Raw genomic sequence first — 21,770 nt, 5'->3', positions numbered from 1 at the left:
GAAATAGTGACCCCCGAAAATCACCCCCTTGAGGATCTACGCTGTCCATCAAGGCTCTGCGTTGCCACTAAAGTAAACCCTCCAAGTCTTTGCCTGAAACTCTGCCAAAATCCTCCAATATGCAAGGGCTGATCCCTTGCTCAATCTCCCAGCTCAAATCCTCCACATAAACCCAATCCGGAACTCCTACCAGAAGGAACTGCGTCTTCCTCTCTCAAGACTGCGCAGTCATCACAATGCCCAGTTCCTCCTCAACTCCAAAATCGATCCTCCTGCAAAAGACTGATGAAACTACCTTACCCGAGTGGGCACTCGAAGTCCCCTAGGGCTAAGGGTGAGATCTCCGAATAGAGACACTCGATGCACTAAACAGTGCTGCAGACAAGGCTAAACAGTCAGCGTGCTCTAAGTCGAAGTGACTAGCTCAAATGCTCATAATTGAATGCCAAAATGAGGAGGCTCCTCTCTCCTTTATAGCATTGGCCTTTCTCAAAACCCTAAGGCTCACCTCCTCCAACGTAGCCATCTCTTGCCACGTGCTCCTCTCCATCTGCGTAATCCCTCCAAGTGTCTGTGTGGGCCCCTTTCTCTATGTGGTCCTTTGCCCCCCTTGGCTCCCCTTTAAGTTACAACGTTGTGCTACTAGGGAGTGACTTTATTCTAAAAGTGAGTTAGGTCCCCCCCTTTCCTCACCTTTTTATTTATAAATAACTATAGGAGGCAAAATTGAGCAAAATCGAATATTCTAATTAGCCATGGCTAATTAGGAGTATTACAGTCTGCCCGGCAAAATGTTGCTTGTCCTCAAGCAACTGAAGTGATGGATGCTGCAAAATTTTCTCACTCTCCCAAGTGGCATCCTCATCTGGTAAATTCTTCCACCTCACCAAGAATTCCCGGACCGTCCTGCTCTGTAGCTGCCTCTCCCTAGTGTCAATAATAGCCTCTGGCTGCAACACCAAATGCCTGTCATCATCCATGGGTGGTAGCTCATATGTCACTGTCACCTGCTGCCCTAATGCCTTCTTCAGGCATGATACATGAAAAACATTGTGAATCTTGTTGCCTTGGGGCAGCTCCAACTCATAGGCAATCTGTCCAATCCTAAGTATCACCCTATATGGCCCATAAAAGCGGGGCTTGAGCTTCTCAGCTCCCTTCTGCTTCAGTGACGACTGTCGGTATGGCTGTAATCGTAGGTAGACCAAGTCCCCTACCTCAAACTGTCTCTCTACCCGACCCCTGTCAGCGTACAACTTCTGCTGGTTCTGCGCTGTAGCCATATTATCCTTGAGAGCTTGGAGAATATCCTGACTCTCTTGGATCCAAATCTTGGCTCTCGGAGCCTTGCTAGCACCAAACATCACGTCAACAAAAGATAAAGGATGATATCCATACAAAGCATAGAATGGTGACATACCAATGGACATGTGATGTGTAGTGTTGTAGCAGTACTCCCCCAGATGCAACCACTTCAGCGATGCTCACTGCTGCCCACTGACATAGTTACGCAATTAGCCTTCCAACCACTTGTTAACTATCTCCATCTGCCCATCCGTCTGTGGGTGATAATTGGTACTCGGTGTCAACTTCGTCCTCACCAACCGGAAAAGCTCCTGCCAAAACCCGCCCATGAAACGGCTATCCCTGTCACTGATGATGGTCTTAGGAAGACCATGTAGCCTGAAGACCTCTCTGAAGAACAACTCGGCCACCTGCGCTACTGTGTAGTGTGTGGATATGTCGAAAAATGGTGCGTACTTTGTCAGTCGATCAACGACGACAAAGATACAATCCTTGCCCTGTACCATGGGCAACCCTGTGATGAATTCCATCGAAATACACTCCCATTTCCCCTCCGGAATGGGAAGAGGCTGCAATAATCCCGCGGGATGGCTCATCTCCCCCTTGTTCCTCTGGCAAATATCGCACTCCCGGATATGTTGGAGTACGTCTTCCTTGAGGCCCTTCCATGAGAACCTCTCTCGAATGGCCCTGTAGGTTTTGGTAAACCCTGGATGGCCGGCTAATGGTGAATCATGTGATGCCTGAAGTATCTTCTTCTTGAGCTGAGATCTCTCAGTCAAGAAGATCCAGTCTCTGTAGTAGACGATCTCATCGACCACCCTGTACTTGTCATCCGCCACCTGCCCATCCAGACCTCACATGCAAATTTGTCCTTGGAGTATTCTACTAAGAGTTGAGCCCTCCAGTCTGTGTCCAAGCTCATGAGAGACAACGTGGCTGGTCTATGTGAAAGGGCATCTGCTACCATGTTGTTCTTACCCTTGACATACTCAATGTCAAAGTCATACACTTGGATCTTACTGATCCACTTTTGCTGCCTCTCCTATAGCTGCTTCTGCTCCAAAAAGAACCTGACGCTGTTGTGATCTGTCCTCACCCTGAACCTGTTACCCACTTAATACTGTCGGAACTTGGCCAATGCATGCATAATGGCCAACATCTCCTTGTCGTATACAGAATACAACCTCTCGTGCGGAAGGAGCTTCTGGCTCTCAAAGGCACCAATCCCCTCTCACGACGCATCACACTCCAAAACAAATGGCTGCAAAAAATCCGGCAATGCCAGCACTGGGCAGCTACTCATAACCTCCTTGAACCTGTCAAAGGCTCGCTGCGCTGTATCCGACCAACTGAATGCCCCCTTCCTTGTCAGATCTGTTAGGAGTGCAGCAAGCTGTGAGAAACTCTTGACGAACTTCCGGTAGTAAGTACAAATGCCAATGAATCCCGGAAGTCCTGTCACGTTCCTCGACTCTTGCCAATCTCTAATGGCCCTGATCTTCTCCTCGTGGACTCTCACTCCGTCCACCCCTATGATGTGTCCCAAGTACAACATCTTCGTCAACCCAAACTCACACTTGGAGAGCTTGGCAAAGAACTGCTACTCCTCCAAGATGCGCAACACTGTCTCAATGTGCTGGAGATGCTCCTCCCAAGTCTTGCTGTAAATGAGGATATCATCAAAGAACACCAACACAAACTTCCTTAAGTGACTGCCGAAGATGTGATTCATGCAGGACTGGAATGTAGCTGGGGCGTTGGTTAGTCCGAAGGGCATCACCAAAAACTCAAAGTGCCCATAGTGACACCTGAAAGCGGTCTTGGGAATGTCTTGCTCCCTCATGCGAATCTGATGGTACCCAGATCTCAAATCAATCTTTGAGAAGAACTGTGCTCCTCTCAACTCATCCATCAACTCATCGGTCCTAGGTATGGGGTACCTGTTCTTCAGGGTCTTCTTGTTCAGGGCCTTGTAGTCAATGCACATCCTCAATGTGCCGTCCTTCTTCTTCACCAACACCACGGAAGAAGCAAAAGGACTCGTGCTCGGTCGAATGTGCCCAAGAGTCAGCAACTCCTGAATGGCCCGCTCAATCTCATCCCGATAGGCCTTGGGATGCCTATAGGGGGTAGTAATCACTGCCTGTATGCCCTGCTCAAGCTCAATGGTGTGCTCAAATCCCCGCTCCAGTGGATGTCCCAGCGGAATCTGCCCAAACACTGTGGCATGCTGGTCAAGGATGGACTGTATCTCTGGGTGCATCGTCTGCCCTGTAGTCCTTGCCTCTGATGCACACAGCTCCACTGCTCACTCTATGTCTCCCTTCCGGGAGACTGCCTCCATCCGATGAGCCGAAAGAGTCTGAGGCGGATATGTGTGCTGTCCCCGTATCTTCTCATGCCTCCCTGTCTTCTCATCATCCCACTCCATCTCTAGGTCTTCCAATCTGTCATGACCTTCCCTAGAGTGATGAGCCACTGGACACCCAGTGTCATGTTGGTGTCCGGAATATCGACCACGAAAAAGTGGTCAGTCAGTGTGTAGGTGCCCATCGTCACTGATAACTCTGGTACATAACAAGCACACACCATGGTCTGATCTCCTGGAACCAAAACTGAAAATCCATCGAAGCTCTCTGTCTGTATACCTCTTCGCTCAACCATCTGTGCATCGATGAAGTTGTGGGTTGCCCCACTGTCAACCAAAACTGATACTCGCTGGCCACGTACTGTCCCCCGTACGCGTAGCGTCAAATACTTGGGAACTCCTCGCAATGCTGCAAGGGCCCCTCCGGTAGGTGCAAAAGCTGCACCACCTGCTGCTGGCGGTGGAGGTGGCGAAGGACCCTGCACGACATGACTATCTCCTGCCTCCACATCATCCTTCTCATCCTCTTCCCCGCTAATCTCGGAGAAGACCTCAATAAAATGTGCTTTGCCAGTAGCACATCTATGTCTCGGTGCCCACGGCTCCTGACAGTTAAAGCACAACCGCTTCTTCTTCAGCTCCCTCCTGCCATCATCGTCAATCTGTGCTCGTCCTGGATTCCCCTTTGGAGGCGGAATCCTCACATCCTTCTCCTTAGGCTGGAAAGTCTGTCTCTCGGGGTAAGGTGTCCGGGTCTTGGGTAAGATATCTTGTAAGTCTCGGGTCCTGCTAATAGCATCCTGGAGTGTGGCTGGTCTAGTGGATCGGACTAAACCCCGAAGTGGCTCTGCTAACCCCTCAACATACATGTAGATCCTCCGTGCCACGGATAGATCTGGCACCATCACTGAAACCCTCAAGAAATCTGCAATGTAGGTCTCTGGGCTCCCGGTCTGTTTGAGCCTCGTCAGCTCAACAAAATGCTGCTCTGGATCCCTCCGGTCAAACCTCTCTATCAATCTCCTAGTGAACTCGGCATATGTCGTCACTGTGGAGTGTCCGAGTGTAACCATCCCATGGAACCACCAATCCTGGGCCTCACCATCCAAATGTAATGTTGCCACCTTGATGGCTTCTGTCTCCGACATCTGGTTAAGCTGGAAATAGATGTCCAGCTTCTCCACCCAAGACTTTGCCGTACTGTTTGATGAACCATCAAACGTAGGCAGGTGGAATCTGTTAGCTGTGCGATGGGTGTCTCCATCATGATAATGCCGGTGTCCTCTGTGATGGTCGCGGGGTCTACTATCCCGCTGGAGCTGAACAAAGTCTCTGAATGAGAGAGCATCCCTGAACTCTTGCCTATAGGCCTGGTACTCTGCAAAATAATTGCCCATATGACCGGGCTCTGCCTCTTGCTGGGCTCCAGCCCCCGTGTCTGCTCCTAAGAAAGTGGGCATGGTAGAGCGTGTAGGGGCATGTGAGGCCATTTGCGGAGTAGTATCACGCTAAGTGGCACCCTGCTCTGGCAAATGGTGGGATGTAGCTGATCCCTCACCAACTTGGAAAACCCGTGGGTTCTCACGCTGTCTAGCCTCCATTGCCGTGAATCTCTGGCCCATCACCTCGATCTGCCTCGACAGATCCTACATTGATTTGAGGAGCATGCCCGCAAATCTCTTCTTGTCCTCATCTGCCATCGGATCCTCCTGCTCTGCATCCACCACAGGCTTCTCCTGTGCTGTGTTCACCATTGGCTCCTCCTGTTCTGTGTCCACCACCCGAACACAGTCTCCCTCTCCGTAGGTGTTCTCTAACCTACGCTCAATATCTCTGTATTTCCTACTTTTGTAACAGATGTAGGGCTTCTCCCTTGGTGTCATAGACTGCTAGCTCCACAGGTTGGGCCAGATCTATGCTCTAATACCATTGTAATATCCCTTTCCAAGAATATCCCTCGAACACAAGCAAACTCCAACCAGAAAAACACACAAGTGGTATAGTAGCTGGGAAGCTCACAGAGATAAAAATAACAGTAGTGCAATATACAATAACGCATAGACGGAATATAGCAGATACTCAAGAAATGTAGAGAGAAATGCTAAGCCATTTTATTATGCTGAGTAATGGACAGAGTACAAAGGTGATCAGAAAGATAGCACCTCGACTTGCACAAGGCAAGTGAAGAAATACACTTAGTACGGAAGAAAATGGCTTCTCTCTGAACTGTGTCCAAGCTGCCGGAGAACTGTTGTGCTGCTGCTACTGCTAGAATCAAGTGAGGATTTGGGGTTGTTCCCCTCCACAGAAAATGCTGAAACTCTGGAATCGGCCTCTGCTCAATAAACCCAGAAAAACGCAGAAAGCTTTTCTGAAACAGCTGACCCCCGAAAATCACCCCCTTGAGGATCTACGCTGTCCCTCAAGGCTTTGCGCTGCCACTGAAGTAAACCCTCCAAGACTTTGCCCGAAACTCTGCTAAAATCCTCGAAAATGCAAGGGCTGATCCCTTGTTCAATCTCCCAACTCAAATCCTCCACATAAACCCAATCCGAAACTCCTACCAGAAGGAACAACATCTTCCTCTCTCAAGACTGCGTAGTCATCACAATGCCCAATTCCTCCTCAACTCCAAAATCGATCCTCCTGCAAAAGACTGATGAAACTACCTTACCCGAGCGGGCACTCGAAGTCCCTCGGGGCTAAGGGTGAGATCTCTGAACGGAGACACTTGATGCACTAAACAGCGCTGCAGACAGGCTAAACAGCTAGCGTGCTCTAAGTCGAAGTGACTAGCTCAAATGCACATAATCGAATGCCAAAATGAGGAGGATTCTCTCTCCTTTATAGCATTGGCCTTTCTCCAACGTAGCAATCTCTTGCCACGTGCTCCTCTCCATCTGCGCAATCCCTCCAAGTGTCTGCGTGGGCCCCTTTCTCTATGTGGTCCTATGGCCCCCCTTGGCTCCCCTTTAAGTTACAATGTTGTGCTACTAGGGAGTGACTTTATTCTAAAAGTGAGTTAGGTCCCCCCCTTTCCTCACCTTTTTATTTATAAATAACTATAGAAGGCAAAATTGAGCAAAATCGAATATTCTAATTAGCCATGGCTAATTAGGAATATTACATACTAATGATGAAAATATCACAAGTTAATGTCATTAAGAGGAAAATTATTTAAACTGCCTAACCTATGGATTTTCCAACATAGTGAAGTATAAAGAGCTAGGCCAAGTTATCTTTTAGAGAGGCCAAATTCCACACAAGTGACGATGAAACAATGAGAGAGTTGATCTTCTATTTATATGATGTCTACCTCTTCTAATTTATGACTAAAAGCCCCTATACAAGATTGATTTTTGAGTGGACAAAAGGTAAAATTAGGTTACAAGCCAACCCATTAGCTTAACAAGATATGCCAAAATAAACCCACACAAGTGAGTCGTAATCCTAAAAGAGCGATGACACCATGCTCTTTTAGGGCTCCAAATGCTTCATCAAGGCTGAAAATGTCTCCAAGCACAAAGCCAAACACACAAAAGAATGACACAGATATACCCTGGAAACCCCAGTATGGGAAAACCAGCAAAAGTTGGGCTTTGATTCATCTTCAAAAATTTAGTTTACAGCTAATCTTTAATATAGAAAATTGCTACAGCAATTTGTCCCAGCAAATCTAAGTCAAATTGACCCCTACGCAACACTGTATGACCCAACAAATCAGCCTTTGCGCCCAACAAATTTCGGCCTGTACGACCCAAGAAACTCGTTGTACGGCCTCCTTTGCTTGACTTGCTCGCTAATTTGATCTTGCCCTATACATTGCTCTAGTGTCTCGACCTGCTCTTTGTTGCTTTGACTGTCAAAACGTTCTTTCCAGCTGAATGCTGAAAGCGTGCCAATCGAATGATCTCCTCAACAACTTGAATTCCCTTCATAAAGTGCTTAACCCTAATCTCCAAAGATGGATGGTTGAGATTTCATCTCATCTCTTGAGATCAAGGGCTACAACTTAATCTGTCGTTGACCCTTTTACCTTTTTCAAAAAGGTGGCCAGCAAGTCAAATAATTAAATTAAACTGCTGTCTAAATTCTTGACTCAGGGAATTTAATTAAATAATCATTTTAGGAGTTATTTGAGGTGGTTGGCTACATGTCATGGCACATGACCTATACAAAACCACCTTCAAAGCTACAAATTCAACAGTAGGGATTGGGCCAATAGGAGCCCTTCACTTTGTTTTATCTGCTTCACTTTCCCTCTTGTACTTTCTGCCTTTTGTGAGTGGTGGGGAACTATAAGAGGGCATTTTCTCTCTCAACATTCCCACATATGATGTGCCAAGGGTGGCTCCTTTTATTTTGACAGAGATTTGTCTCCTCTGCTTTTGTTAGTGCAGCTTCTTGTGGTGTTTTGACCTCGACTTCTATAGGTTCTTCTTCCTTGGCTCGAGTTTTTTTTTTGCTTCTTCTTCTCTATCCTTTTGTGTTTGATCATTCAACTCATTTTTGCTATTGCCTCTGCCTCCCTAGATATCAAAATTTCCTTATCCGCACCATCTATTTTGACTTCTTACACTTCTTGGTTCATTGAGTCAATTTTCTTTTGAGTCAAACATGTTGGTGTTTAGTGTTTTTTGCCAAGACCTCCTCATCTATAATGAAATCTAACATTTTGTAGTTCTTCTATTTGCGATACTTTAGTTTGGGGACTTAGTTTTTCTGGGAATAACCTCGTCCTTTCCAAGATGTAGAGATGCATTCTTTCTTTTACTTGTAGTTGTGGATTTGAAGATTACTTTATGAAATCCTTTTTTCTCTTAGGTCATGGTGGGAGGAGGATTTTCTTTAGGCAATTCTCAGGGAAGTGGCCATATTCATGGTAGCAATTACTATTGAGGGAAGCTACTCATAATCCAGTTGTTGTGTATGAATCCAGTTGTTTGTCTGAGGTTCTATTGCCTTAGGGAGGGTTTTTTACAGGTTGAATTCTACATGGATTCAGGCAAAGGTGCACATACTTGAATGTAGTTCATCCCTATCTACATATTTTCCCAAGTTGTTTCCCATTATCTCAAGTGATTCACTATCCCAAAGGCTATGGGGGAGATGTAAGAACCAGTGTGGAAAAAGTCTGGAAAAAATCCCGATTTAATCCTAAAAACGCGATTTTTTGAACTAAACGATTTAATCCCTCGACTTTTTGGCGACTTTTTCACAAAGGAAAAAATCCCGATTTAATCGGGAGTCGACCCAAAAAGTCTGCCTCCCTTCCCAGGCCGCGGATAAAGAGGCCGCAAAGGTGAAAAAATTGTAAATTGAAGCTTCCATCCATGCATTTTCAAGTTATTGCATTGTATTGTTTGTCATACTTCTTGCGAGCATAGCAGTCTCATTTGTAATCTGTTAGTTTTGAGGTTAAGATATGTTTTTGTTTTCCAAGGAAAAGCAAATCTTTATACTTCATATTTGTAGTTAGAAAGCAAAGTATACATTGGCTAAGCCTCCAGGCTTTCAGTGATCCAGACTCTAACAACCACTGCCCCTTCAAAAGATTACAAAAGTACCAAAAAGACAGGCATACAACAGTCTTATGTAGAAAGAACCCCACACCATCAAAAACATTGTTACAGTTGTTGAATGCTTCCAGAAGAAACAACAAAGAGAAGGTCATGAAGATCAAATAGCAACAACCTGTCCAAAAAAAACAAAACCAGTGCCTCAAAAAAGAACCCATTTTTCAGACAGGGACAAAGTACCTATGAAATCTTGTGACAACAAAGATCCTTCCTGCAATGAGAGCACGTTTTGAAAGGGAATCTTCTTTAGTGGTGAACTCCCTGTAAATGTGGGCAAAGGTTATGTATCAGAAGTGGATTTTACCTCCAAGAGTTTTTGAATAATAGATGCCAAGGCTAAGTTAGTAATCTGACATCTACTATTTTCTCAGAAAATAAGCAGCTTGGAGTCACCAAGCGTTAATTTTCACATCCACTGTGATACTCACTGTTAATTTTCATTGGACCTACCCCCTGACACGTTATTACCCAAGCAGATTACAATCTACTGAATAAATGCATGACTTATTTCTTAATACAATTAGCGGAAACAAAAATTAAAAGGGGAAGAAGATCTTAGTGACTGATTACTTGATGACTTTTAGATGACTCATGATATACATTTATTATATTTTTTGTTGATATTTTGACTCTTGAGAGTTGAGACTCAGACAGGACCCAAAACTGAGGAGTTGATTCACTATTTTGATATGTGATGTAGCATTAGACTTCATATACATATTATATATTAGCTTTCTTTACATGTTTATGTGGAAATGCATTTATTTGATGTTGTGGATACTCTAGATGTTAAAAAAAATAAAATAAAAATGAATAATTTTGTGTTCTTTTAATTTTGCCGACTTTTTGCCGACTTTTTCAAAAAACTCCCGACTTTGACGAGTTTTTCAATTTTTGGACCCTTGCCGAATTAATCCCGACTTCGACTTTTTCCACATTGGTAAGAACCTTACTCATGTTGGAATTGTGGCAAGAGTCTCCTCCTTCCTATCAAAGTTTAGGGATCATTGATTCATATATAGATTGCTGGCTCCTAAAATCTAGGGCTTGCTAGAAGAGGAAAAATACCTATCGTCCTTTAGCTAGAAATGAAATCCATAAAAAGCTTTACCATAGAAGTAGAATTGTAGTCCACCTTTCAGGTTGGGATAATATCCAATATCTTAATGGATCTTCCAGATTTTTTGAAGCCTTCACTTACTTAGCTAAGGTAAAGATCAGTGTTCATAAGGTCTCACTAGACTTTGATGAAATACCCTTTGTTCTCACGGAAGCCCGAGCATGCACACAAATGGTAGCGATAAGCAATTGGGATTTGTGGGTCATTACCAACAGATTGCAATCAACACGAGGATGATGCCTTTCAAGTGCAACACCTACTTCACTGGAAACTTTGGCTGGTAATTTTATGGTGGCTAGGGTAAACCTAGTTGCAGGAAGAGGAAAAACCTTGCTTCCTCATTGCATTTCTATGTTCTAATCTCAAATTCAATCCCTCTTGATTAGGAAGAGATGGTGAGATGTGTTGCCTAGGTGGATTCATGTTTCAGTAAGAAGTGATGGGGATGAGATTGCTTAGGTGGATTCAAGCTTTAGTAAGAAGAGATGCCAAGTTAATTACTTTTGTGGGATGTAGATGAATTTTGCCCTAAAAAATGGATGATATGATACTTCGATGGGGAACAACATAGGGTGCAGGATCTGGGAAGATAAGCAACTAAGATATAAAATAGTAGTTTCTTATACATTGCCATCTTTTCAAGATTTTGAATATTTGAAATATGGGGCGTTAGATAGTTAAAAATACCATTCGTGTTAAGCAGTGGTAAAGTGTTAACAGTCTAATACTAAATCTGATGCAATAAAGTCTCGTTATTATTAAGTGATTTTGATAAAGAGTGATTGGCGATAAAGTTGTCATCAACTAATAAAGTGGTTAAAGCTAATAGGTAACATGACTACCTAATAAGTGAGATAAAAGGAGATGCTCCTCATTGTAAATAACTCCATCGAATATGGTTTTATATATTCCATATTTCCTATCTATTTATGTGTGTATTATTTTTTCTTGCAAATATGCAATATCAAAGAGAAGTGTGGGTGCCTTCCCTTTTGGACCCTCCAGCCTGCGTCAAAGCTTTCACTCTTAAGACATTATTATCTATTGTGAATACCCAGCTAATGAAATAACTGGCTTGTACTGTCCTTTCAATACCTATTGTAATCATATAATCCATCTTTTCAAAATTTCAGTAGATGATACTTAAGATTCTTAATCCATCCATACCAACAATTATTTTGATGGTTATATTTTGCATACCTATTGCATCTTGAGTGATTGTCATGTAACACTTTAGACTTGTCAAATCTCTTTGTTGCTATGTATTTCAATTGTTATCTCCAAAAAAGAGATTCACACATTCTGTTATATCTTCTGATAGATGCAACCTTATGACAACAATTAGCATGAAGATTGAGTGGAGGAAGGAAAAATTACTAAACTAATGTGTGTCCAAATGTAATGGAATTGGTTTCCTTCAAGTTGAATTAAACCACCATAACTTTTATTTCTCCTCTTCCCAATACCTACTCAATGGACTTAAATCTTTTTGAATGTTTCATGCAAGAATGAAGATTTCCCTCCCTTTTTAGGAACTTCCTCTCATCCATAATCTACATCATTTTCTAATAATTTTGTCTCCTTTAAATTTTTGACAGTTGTTACGACTATGGTTGGTCCTACTGGTTAGATTAAGTTTGCCATTTGCAGATATACGGTACAAAAACTTGCATTTTGCAGTTATTTGGCATGATGTGATGACTCAAAAAATTAAATACAATAGACAGGAGATTTCGGCTTGCTTTAGATGCACACAGTGACCATAGCAATGTTTTCTTGATCAGTACTTCAGAATCCCGACAATGAAACAAAGCTATCTTCTGTTTTAAAAAGGTTGATTTTAATGTATTATTTGTAAGTAATTTATTGTGTCAGAAGGCGTATGTTTTCCTGCTGCAGGCTGTCAGTCTGTGACATGGCATACAAGCGTGAACTCTTATGAACTGTTTGAATGATTTTTACCTGCAGCTTGTTCTACAATATAAACACAGGTTCTGTGGAGGACTTGACTGGAAGAGGTTCGAGGTTTTTCTTCTGACATAGTCATGATCCACAATGGCTTTTTTTAACTAAATGCAGTTTTGTTCTTCCCTCCACAATAACATATGGAAAATGTCATGCTAATTTTAGGTATATCGGATTTAAAATCTGGAATTATAGCTACACCTTTGCCACCCAAGGCCACATTTCTGGATGATCCATTACGCGTTCTACGAGCAGTTCGATTTGGTATAAACTTTTGTTGTGGACTTGAAGAATCATTTTTCAGTTGAACTTCTGTATTCTTGGAAGCTTGTATTTCGCATGGTCCATTTTTATCTTGCTGTTGCTTACTGCAGAAATAGCTACATAGGTTTGGGGGGAAATATCTACTTAGGATTGCAGAATATTTTATGATACACATTTTTGGAAATATATTTCTTATGGTTATTAGTATACAATGAACATACACAGGGGCAAGGTTTGAGTTTAGGTTGGATAATGAATTAAAGAAGGCAGCTGCTGATGAAGAGGTGAAAAATGCATTGGCTAGCAAAATCAGTCGTGAACGAATTGGTCATGAGGTAATATCTGCACATTCAGAGTGATTTTTGAAGACATATGCACACCATTTTAATACTTCTTGATCTATTTAGACAAATTTCCCGCAAATACAAATTAACATTCCTTTTGCATGTCTGCAGGCTTTTTTTAATCTCTAGCAGACATATGTTTGATTTTGTCTTTTCCCCATATGTGTGATGCATTATATGTAGACACATGCGTAATAATCACATGCCCAGAGACAGTTAATATGAAGAACTTTCAATTGGGCCATAACCATTTTGCACATAGTAGCACAGTGGTCCATGAAATATGTTTCTTTTGTATATTATGCTTTTGACTCAGAATTTTCTCTGCTGTAGATTGATCTGATGCTTTCTGGCAATCATCCTGTCAAGGCAATTAGCCAGCTTAATGATTTGCAGCTATTCTGGACTGTATTCAGCCTTCCTCAAAATGTGGACAATCAATTGCCTGAGGATTGTGAAAGGTGTGTTTGTTTACCACAATCTAAAAGAATTGCTTAAAATCTGAATGTTATATAAAATAATAAACTAAATGTTATAAACAAAGAAATAAAATCAACTTGAGAAGGTGAGCTGCTGTTAAGAAGAATATGACAACTAGAAATATAGAATAAAATCTCTAGCATTTTTACTTTCATATAGGCTTTTAAATGCTGTTTTTGTGTTAGTTTTGTGTCTTGAGATATGCTTTTTACCTGTGACTCAGTCGTCTACCTCCACTGTAAACACTGACAAAATGAGGAATCGATTTGCAATTTGTTTGTGATATTTCTCCCATAAACTCTTTGAAATTGAAATTTCTCAAATTGATCCTATGGGTTGCATCATAGGTTACCTTTCTGAGAGGGCACTGTTACCGCTCCTTTTAGCAGGGTTGCTGAAGATATGTGTAACCTGCGAGGCTGACACACACAGCAATGTTATCAAAAACGAACTGAAAAACCCTTTGAACTGGGGACTGGTTGGAACCGATAAAAAAACTGGACCAAAAAACCGGTTGACCAAAAATACATAAAATATTCAAATTTTTAAAGAAAAGCATATATATTCATGTGCATCCAGATGAATACAAACCACTTATACACAAATATGCACAAGTTTTGATTTATATAGCAAATAAGAGTGGATATAACCAAAATGGCACTTAGTGCGATACATTTTCTAAACCAAAAATACATCAACAAAGAGGCTCTAGATGGCCTCTAGTGTCGAAAAAAAAATCATGCTACAACAAATACCTACATATCATTAAAATCATTGCTTATATTGGGATCTTCATTGTCAATATCACCCTTTAAGTATTAAAATAACATAGAAAAAGCTTCACATGTCAAATCGAGAATTTGTTTGAGTGATGGGTACATTTTACTAGGGTCATGATAGATGAGTTAGACAGTCAATGCCACTAACACCAAGATACATTGAGGCCTTGGCACTCCTGATTAAGTGTTAGTTCAATACCCTAGTACATGATAGAATCCAATGGAAATGTTGCAATCTCCCCAATCCTGAAATCCTTAAAACTGTTAAGTTTGTTGTATTTTGAATAAGATCTAAAATTCTACTTTCTCCGTATGAAATCCAATGAAGTAAGATGGAATGAACAAAGTTCGTTCTTCAAGTTAAATACTCCAAAAGACTTGGAATATAAAGATCTCCATTGAGATACAAGAATATATATTAAAATGTATGAATAAGATGATGATGGTACAATTGAGAGTGAGGGTCCTGTATATATAGTCAGGTAAGTACCCTTTCACGAACGACCATGTTTGTAGAGACATGCCTCTTCCCTACTAATTATTAGTTAATTAATCATTGTTTATGTCTATTATTATTTATATTATTTTTACTATTTTTATATATATTTTATACATAACATTGCCTTCCTCCTCAAAAAAGCTTTGTCCTCAAAGCTTACTGATGAAAGGCTTGATCTCTTTTTTCTGTTCGAATGTCTTCTTGTCTCATAACTGTCATCTTCATCGAAACAAGACGATATGATCCTCTAAGTGATAAACAAAATTGTCGCACTGAGAAGGGATCAGACCATCCTAAATTAATCTTCTGTGAGACTTGGCAATTACTTGATAATTGAGATAACTTGTTATTGTCAGACTAGATTGTGTTGACATCATTTTCCTTCAGAACATAATTTTGTTGTTTATGTTCTATGTGATACGAATTCGTAAATTGATTGAGATGTCTGTTCTTGTGATTTGGGTGTAGATAAGGAGTTCTTTTGGTTTGTCTTTCCCTTATCATATGTGAGGCAAGATTCTGATTTACTTCAAGTTCTGATGTCGTCGAGTTGGTTACAAAATCTTCACTTGGGTTTTTCCTCATCTGAACTGCAACATTTGAATATGTTTTCCCTTCAACTTGGGTTGACATTTTCTTGAGTTCTGATATTGACTGTATCAGTATTCATTCCTCTTTCTTCAACTTGGTCAACTATGTTTGAAGACTTCTGTACCATGTCTCGATACTAGATTTGAATGTGCTTCGACCTGTCATCATGATCGTCTCCTGCAGCTCAACAAACAATCACGTGAGTAGCTACCGAAGCCACATTGCTTCACAACTCACCAGACTAGCTACAATATACTTTCCCTCTGAAGCCTTGAGTGTGACAAATGTCTACTTCTTGCCCACACAAAATTGAACTAAATGAACATTATGATGTGCTCTCTTGTCTTCAATACTCTGCCCAATCTGTATATTCCTGCAGCTGTCACCCTGACTGGGTGCTCCCTTTGACACAAATAGATTACGTTGTGGCAGTCTTGGCTGCTCCCTCTGCCATTGTTTCTCCCTCTGTCACTTGAGTCCTACTCCTCAAAGCCCTAACAACTAGAGCAAATGTCTTCTCCAATCTTCTCCCCATTTCTGAGAGAACCTTTATGAATCGTGATTTGTACTTCTCTATGTTGCCACGCATGCTTGATTTTGTAGATCTACTTTGAAGTTATCAATGATTTCCGAGAGATCTCGGCACAATCTCTATCATCTCATTCTTCAAACTTGCTGGCTTGCCAACTCCCTCTGAACTAGGAGCTCTTCTGGGCATGATGATAGTACAACTTCTCCCTCCTGAGCACAAATTATTGATCCTGGGAGTATCCTCTTGCCAAAAACTTTGCTTTGTTCTTCCATTGCTTTCGACTGTTGCCAAAGCCATGGCAACCTTCACGACATACCTCCAATCCTCATTGAGAGGTCATGGAAAAAACAATTATGACCCAACAAAAGAAACAAAGACAAGAGACTAACTAATAATAAAACAATAATAATTAAGGAAGAGAGATATAAAATACTTATCTTTTGAGGATTGCAGGTAATTGTCAACTCCCTATTGCTCCTGGTTTACTTGTAGAATTGTCAACTTCCTCTTGCTCCTAGCCTACTTGCATAAATCACTAAAATTTGTTTGCAATTTTATCAATCTAGAAAAAACATGTTCTCCTCCTTATCATCAACTATTAATGCTTTTGTAGTGTCATTCTTGGATTTCTTCTAATGTGGATGCTCATCATCATCATTTATCTGAAGTCTTCCTCTTCTTATCGTTCTTCACTTCACTGCATTGATTTTTATAATGACCAATCTTGTGGCAACGAAAACATTGAATATCCTTCTTTTCTTGAGGAGTTGGCCTTCTACCTGCATTCCTTTGAAACTTTCCAAAATTTCTCCTTCCTCTGCCATTTTTAGAGTGGGTTGTAAATGCTTGAGAGTCACCATCTTGAGGTCTTGGAATCTTCCCCTTTGAGACAAGTCTAGATTCCTCTTGAGTACATGAGGTCCATAATTCCTCAAAACTTGGAATTTCCTTTCTGCCACAAATACTAGATGCAAACGAATCCCATGAGTCAGAAAAACCATTAATTGTTGTAGTCACAAGTTCTGAATCAGGAATAACTTCATCAATAGCTTGAAGTTGATCTCTTAATTGAGAGATCCTCATGAAATACGAAGCCACAATATCATCCTTTGTCATTTTAATATCACGAAGTTCATTCTTTTTGTATCTCCCTTTCCCTTCATCATCTTGTGGTACACTAACCTTGCCCTTTACATGATTCAAACCATCATTTTCTGCAAGAATAAGATCAATCCTTGTTTTCCATGCCCTGAAATTTGTAGCACCTTCTAAGTTGTTTTTTGTCTTAGTATATAACCCATGGTCATGGATCTGATCCAAAAATTAGATTTACAAAAATAGACGATTTCAAAAATGATCTCAATGTCCTCTTCCCTTCACCAAAGCTTTGAAACCATGTTGATTTTTCAAGTGCATTAGATAGAAGCACTAATTTTTGAAATTGATAATTACTTCCGATGATATAGAGGTTATCTTTTAGCACTACCCATTAATCATTAAGCAATTATAGTTCAGAGGTTCAACCATAAAAACAGTAGGACAGTAAAGATCACAAGGATACAGTGATGCACAAAGACAACACAAGATTTACCCTGGGAAAACCCACTTGGGGAAAAACCCAACAACCTTTTCCTTAGAGAAATTCTTCAATTCAACAAGAGATACAACTGACCTTTTCTAGTCAAAATAAAGTCAAATAGATCAACAAGAGAACTTTTGTCAAACCTGGTCAAATTGTCTTCTTAACAAGTCAAAATGCTACCCAATAGACTCAGCTTGGTTTGCTCTGCTAGGGCTGAATTTCAGCCTTCTTTTGAACCCATAAAAACTCACACTTGCTGACCAGATATGCCCAGAAGCTCAGTGACATGTGCGAGGTCAACAAAGAGGTAAAGTACACATTAGAAGTCAATTTGAGAGAGAAGATGTTGGATTAGTCTTCATCCTTCTTGTCCTTTTCTCCGTTGCTTGGATCAGAAGATACTATGTCTTGGGTGTGAGATTGAATAGTGCCAAGAGGAGGAGATCGAATGTCATATATATAGACTTCTTGGGAGGGCTGAATGGGTGCTACAACAAGCTAGGCTAACTTGATCATGTGGAGGGCTGACTTGACTTTCTTGGTGCCAAAATATCCAAATTTCAAAATTCAAATTTTTTCTTTGGAAAATGACACGAAGAACATGTCCTGAATTTAATATTACATATATTTGGAGGGCTAAATTATTAATTATGAAGACCATCCATAACTACAAAAATCAACATGAACAAATATAATGTTGTCCTTGGATGTCTTAATCACGGGGCTTTGGTGGGCAATTGTGGGGTTTGCACTTGGAAATCTTGGTAAAACAAGAAAAATTATAACAACAACAAAAAAGGGAATAGGAGTTGGGCAAAAAGTTTGTAGGGCATTTGGGCAGGAAATAGGAGAAGTTGTGCTGGAAATAAAATTCGAACTAAAGAAACACTTGCATGCAAAGTAATTCTTATATGGCCTGTAACTAGTAAGCTTGGAAATGATTAGGGGGAATGGGAAACTACCAACAAAACCATAATCATGCTTGCTTCATGTCTCACATGTTAGAAAATCAGAAAGGCAAAAATATTCTCTTATATTGATAATTACTTGTGATATTCTTGTGGACTCATCTTCTTTTTATGTTCTTTTATCTTTGTTTCATCAAGAAATCATCAAAACAAAATATGAAGATCAACGACACGAGATGTAGGCACTCAGCCAAGGCTAAAACCCCTCTCTAGGGGAAAACCCAATCAAACTCTTACACGAATCAAATTGAGATAGACCAAGACTTTAAACCTAACCAAAATACCTTCCTCCTCCACCAAGTCAACCTTTCAATATGATTCAACAAACTTGAGTAGTTTCTTCTTGTCCAGTAGCTACAACCCAACAACAACCCAGAATTTTAGCCCCCAACAACCAAAATTTCGGCCCTACTGCAGATCCAAAATGTCGGACTCCCCAACTTCAGAATTTCACATGTGTGAGAGTAGAGAGAGAAATTTCGACTTCCTTTTGTTTGACAAAGCCTTCCTTCTCCTTTGCTAGGGTTTTCTTCCTCTTCCTTGAACTTCACGCCCTTTTTGTATCTCCAGCTACTGTAGATCGAACTTGTGATTGATGTGCTCCAAATGAGTCGAGTTGCTGTCCTTTTATAGTGGTTTTTGTCTCCCTAATTAAGTCGACTTGGTGGAGGAGGCCTAAATGATTTATTTTACATAATAATAAATTTCTTCTTTGATAGATGAAGCCCAAGAAACGGGTTTTACATAATGACAAGGACAAGGACTCTTGACACAAACTCTAGAAGCCTATGATGGAGGCTTTGACCTAAAAACATTGACCCAAGCATGAAACCCATGCTTTAATAAGTCAATTTCTTTTATAATAAAATTTCTTTTTCTTTCTTTTGGTACAAGTTACATTCTTCAACACTCCCTCTTAACTAGGGAGGTATTCATAATCACATACATATAAAGGTACATGGAAGATCTCAAAGTGATATACTCTATGAAGAGTTCACAGCACATGCAGTGCTACAGATTAGATACCTGACTAGGGTACTCTAATCAGGGGGACTAAGGTGTATTCATATTTTAGCCACTTTAGGTACCATCAGGCTTTTAAGCTCTAACACCAACCCAGGGATCTAAGTGCGTATCCAAGGTCGTAGCTCCATGACCAACGCCAGCCTCCCTCCATCGGGATTTAGACATCAACACATAGGCCGACCAGATGTCCTCCCAAGCATCTTGTTGCGACAAGATGCTTTATTTCTCCTTTTCAACTAAATCAAATATATATCCACCACTCTTTTTTTTCCATAAAAGAAAATCATAATTTCATAAAGAGAAATTACATGCTGTGGATGCCTGAAGGCATATGCTGTAAGCGTGGCTTTTAGACCACTGTTCAATACATATTTATATACATAAGAGACCCAAAGGGTGTGCTGTTCTGTTGCAAAATAAAAACTATGTATAAAACCAAAAATCACCCACGCAGGGGTTGACCAACCATATTCACTGTTCTTTTATATACAAAACAAAATTCAGTGATAGTTCAGAGTCAAAAGGCTGTGAAAATTAGAGGTTGTTGCCCCCCTGTAGTCCCTCATCCATGTATGGTCGATGAAAATACTGATAGATCCCTGCAGGTGTATGTTCGACGATCATCCACTCTCCTAGAGGACGATGCGTCGCTTCTTTTGATAGCCGGTCAACAGTTTCATTTCTTTCCCTGTAGATGTGAGAAACAGAAATCTGATTAAAGAATGTTTTAAAAAACAATTTCTTCCATAATAGTTCTCAAAGAGTAAGCAGAGCAAATAGCTGTATTATTAAACCAATCAGTCACAATCTTTGAATCTCCATATATTTGTATGTTTCGGCATTGTTTCAGTATAGCAAAGTATAGCAGATGGCAGAGAGTTATCAATTCAGTATGATTGTTTGTGCCAGGTCCCAGTCCCATACTGATCTGGAAAAAGTGTACTTCTGAAAGGTAGAGGCAAATGCCACCCCCACAGCCATGCTGTTGGGCAGCACCGTCATAAAAGGCCCACGAGATTGATCTATTCCTGTAGAATTATTCTAGGTCTCTTTTGGCTGTCATCGTTTGGAAGTTCCTCATATGCAACACAAATATATGGGGGGAGAAGATTCCAGTTTATCAATTTATCATCAAAGATTTTGCTATTTCTCTTAAGCCAAATGCACCATGAGACGAGGAGTGGAAGGTTCCTTGCTTTTGCCACAGCTGAAGTACTCCACCAGTTTTCCCAAGCCGTTGTAATATCGACTCCTTGCCAGTTCATATTCATATTAAGAGACAGTAGGACTTGGGACCATATACTCCTGGTGGTAGAGCAAGTAAGAAATAGATGTTGAGTCGATTCTTCTTCTTGGAGGCAAAGTACACACCGGGTAGGTCCCATGAAGGCCCTTCTTTTCAGATAGGATCCGGTGGGGATCTTGTCTTCTAATATGTTCCACATCAACAGTCTGGTACGAGGAGGGGCTTTTAATTTCCATAAGGTATCCCACCAGCTTCTTGTGACCTCTGGTTTTTTGTCTGCTATAATTATGTCATACCCTTGTTTCGGTGTGTATTGCCCAGCCTTCGAGTGTGCCCAAATAAGTTCATCCTCCACATTCCGTAATCTAACATGTGATTCTGTAAGTGCCTGAAGGTAGTCTTGCCAAATTCTACTCCATTCATTTGGAATAAGCCATTGCGGTTCAGTCAGCCAGGCTTGTGTATGGAATGTAGTATTTTGGTGATCTCCAATCTGTCCCAGAAACTTAATACCCCTGTTGTTTCGGTGTTGTATCAGTCCAACTGGTAGAAGATGGGAGTTGCCGCTGCCTATCCAAGGATCAATGCCAATTCATACAGAGTTACCATTGCCAATTTTCCATAGTAAGCCATCCTTGATGGTAGAAATAGAATTTAGTATAGCTCTACAAATCACCCAGATGCCCTTCCTGTTCCAAGTTGTACTTCTAATCCAGTCTATGATAGTCAACGGCCAGCTGTATTTATGTAGTACTACCTCCGCCCAAAGACTATTTTGTTTGAGTAAAAGCCAACTCTGTTTGGCTGCCAAGGCTTGAGCAAAAGCTGGAAGTAGTTTAAGACCCCAACCTCCCCACTTCTTTGGTGTAGCAATGTTGGTCCATTTTACCCAGGCAAAAGGCTTGCCCTCCTTTCTTTCATTCCAGAGAAATTTACAACAGATTTGTTGAATTCTATGCAGAATCCCTCTTGGTATCCAGGCGAGCGACATCCAGTATACCGGGGTGGCTTCGAGGACAGATTTGATAAGAGTAAGTCAACCTGCTCGAGAGAGGAATCTATGGCACCAACAATTTATTCTCTTCTCCACCTTTGTGATGAGCTAGGTCCAGTTAGCAA

At 41.0% G+C, this 21,770-nt stretch overlaps 1 protein-coding gene across 5 annotated transcripts in view; it reads left to right on the top strand.

Annotated features, from left to right (window-relative positions):
• LOC149228306 (tRNA nucleotidyltransferase cca2-like) overlaps positions 1-21,770 on the top strand; it is a 315,926-nt gene that overhangs the window by 98,036 nt on the left and 196,120 nt on the right. For all 5 annotated transcript variants that reach the window (XR_016247860.1, XM_089378148.1, XM_089378147.1 and 2 more), the window contains exons 5-8: positions 12,344-12,393; positions 12,506-12,604; positions 12,830-12,939; positions 13,282-13,409. Coding sequence is in view for 4 of the 5 variants with exons in the window: in XM_089378148.1 (XP_089234274.1) it covers positions 12,344-12,393; positions 12,506-12,604; positions 12,830-12,939; positions 13,282-13,409 (387 nt within the window). In the remaining variant the exon portion in view is untranslated. The remainder of the gene's footprint in view (positions 1-12,343; positions 12,394-12,505; positions 12,605-12,829; positions 12,940-13,281; positions 13,410-21,770) is intronic.

This window comes from Pinus tabuliformis, chromosome J (assembly GCF_031772625.1).
Source record: "Pinus tabuliformis cultivar Carrire ecotype Pingquan chromosome J, CPIR1, whole genome shotgun sequence".
In the NCBI taxonomy this organism is placed as follows: domain Eukaryota; kingdom Viridiplantae; phylum Streptophyta; class Pinopsida; order Pinales; family Pinaceae; genus Pinus; species Pinus tabuliformis.
The sequence above is the reverse complement of the archived record's forward strand: the minus strand, read 5'-3'. Positions and strand labels throughout refer to the sequence as shown.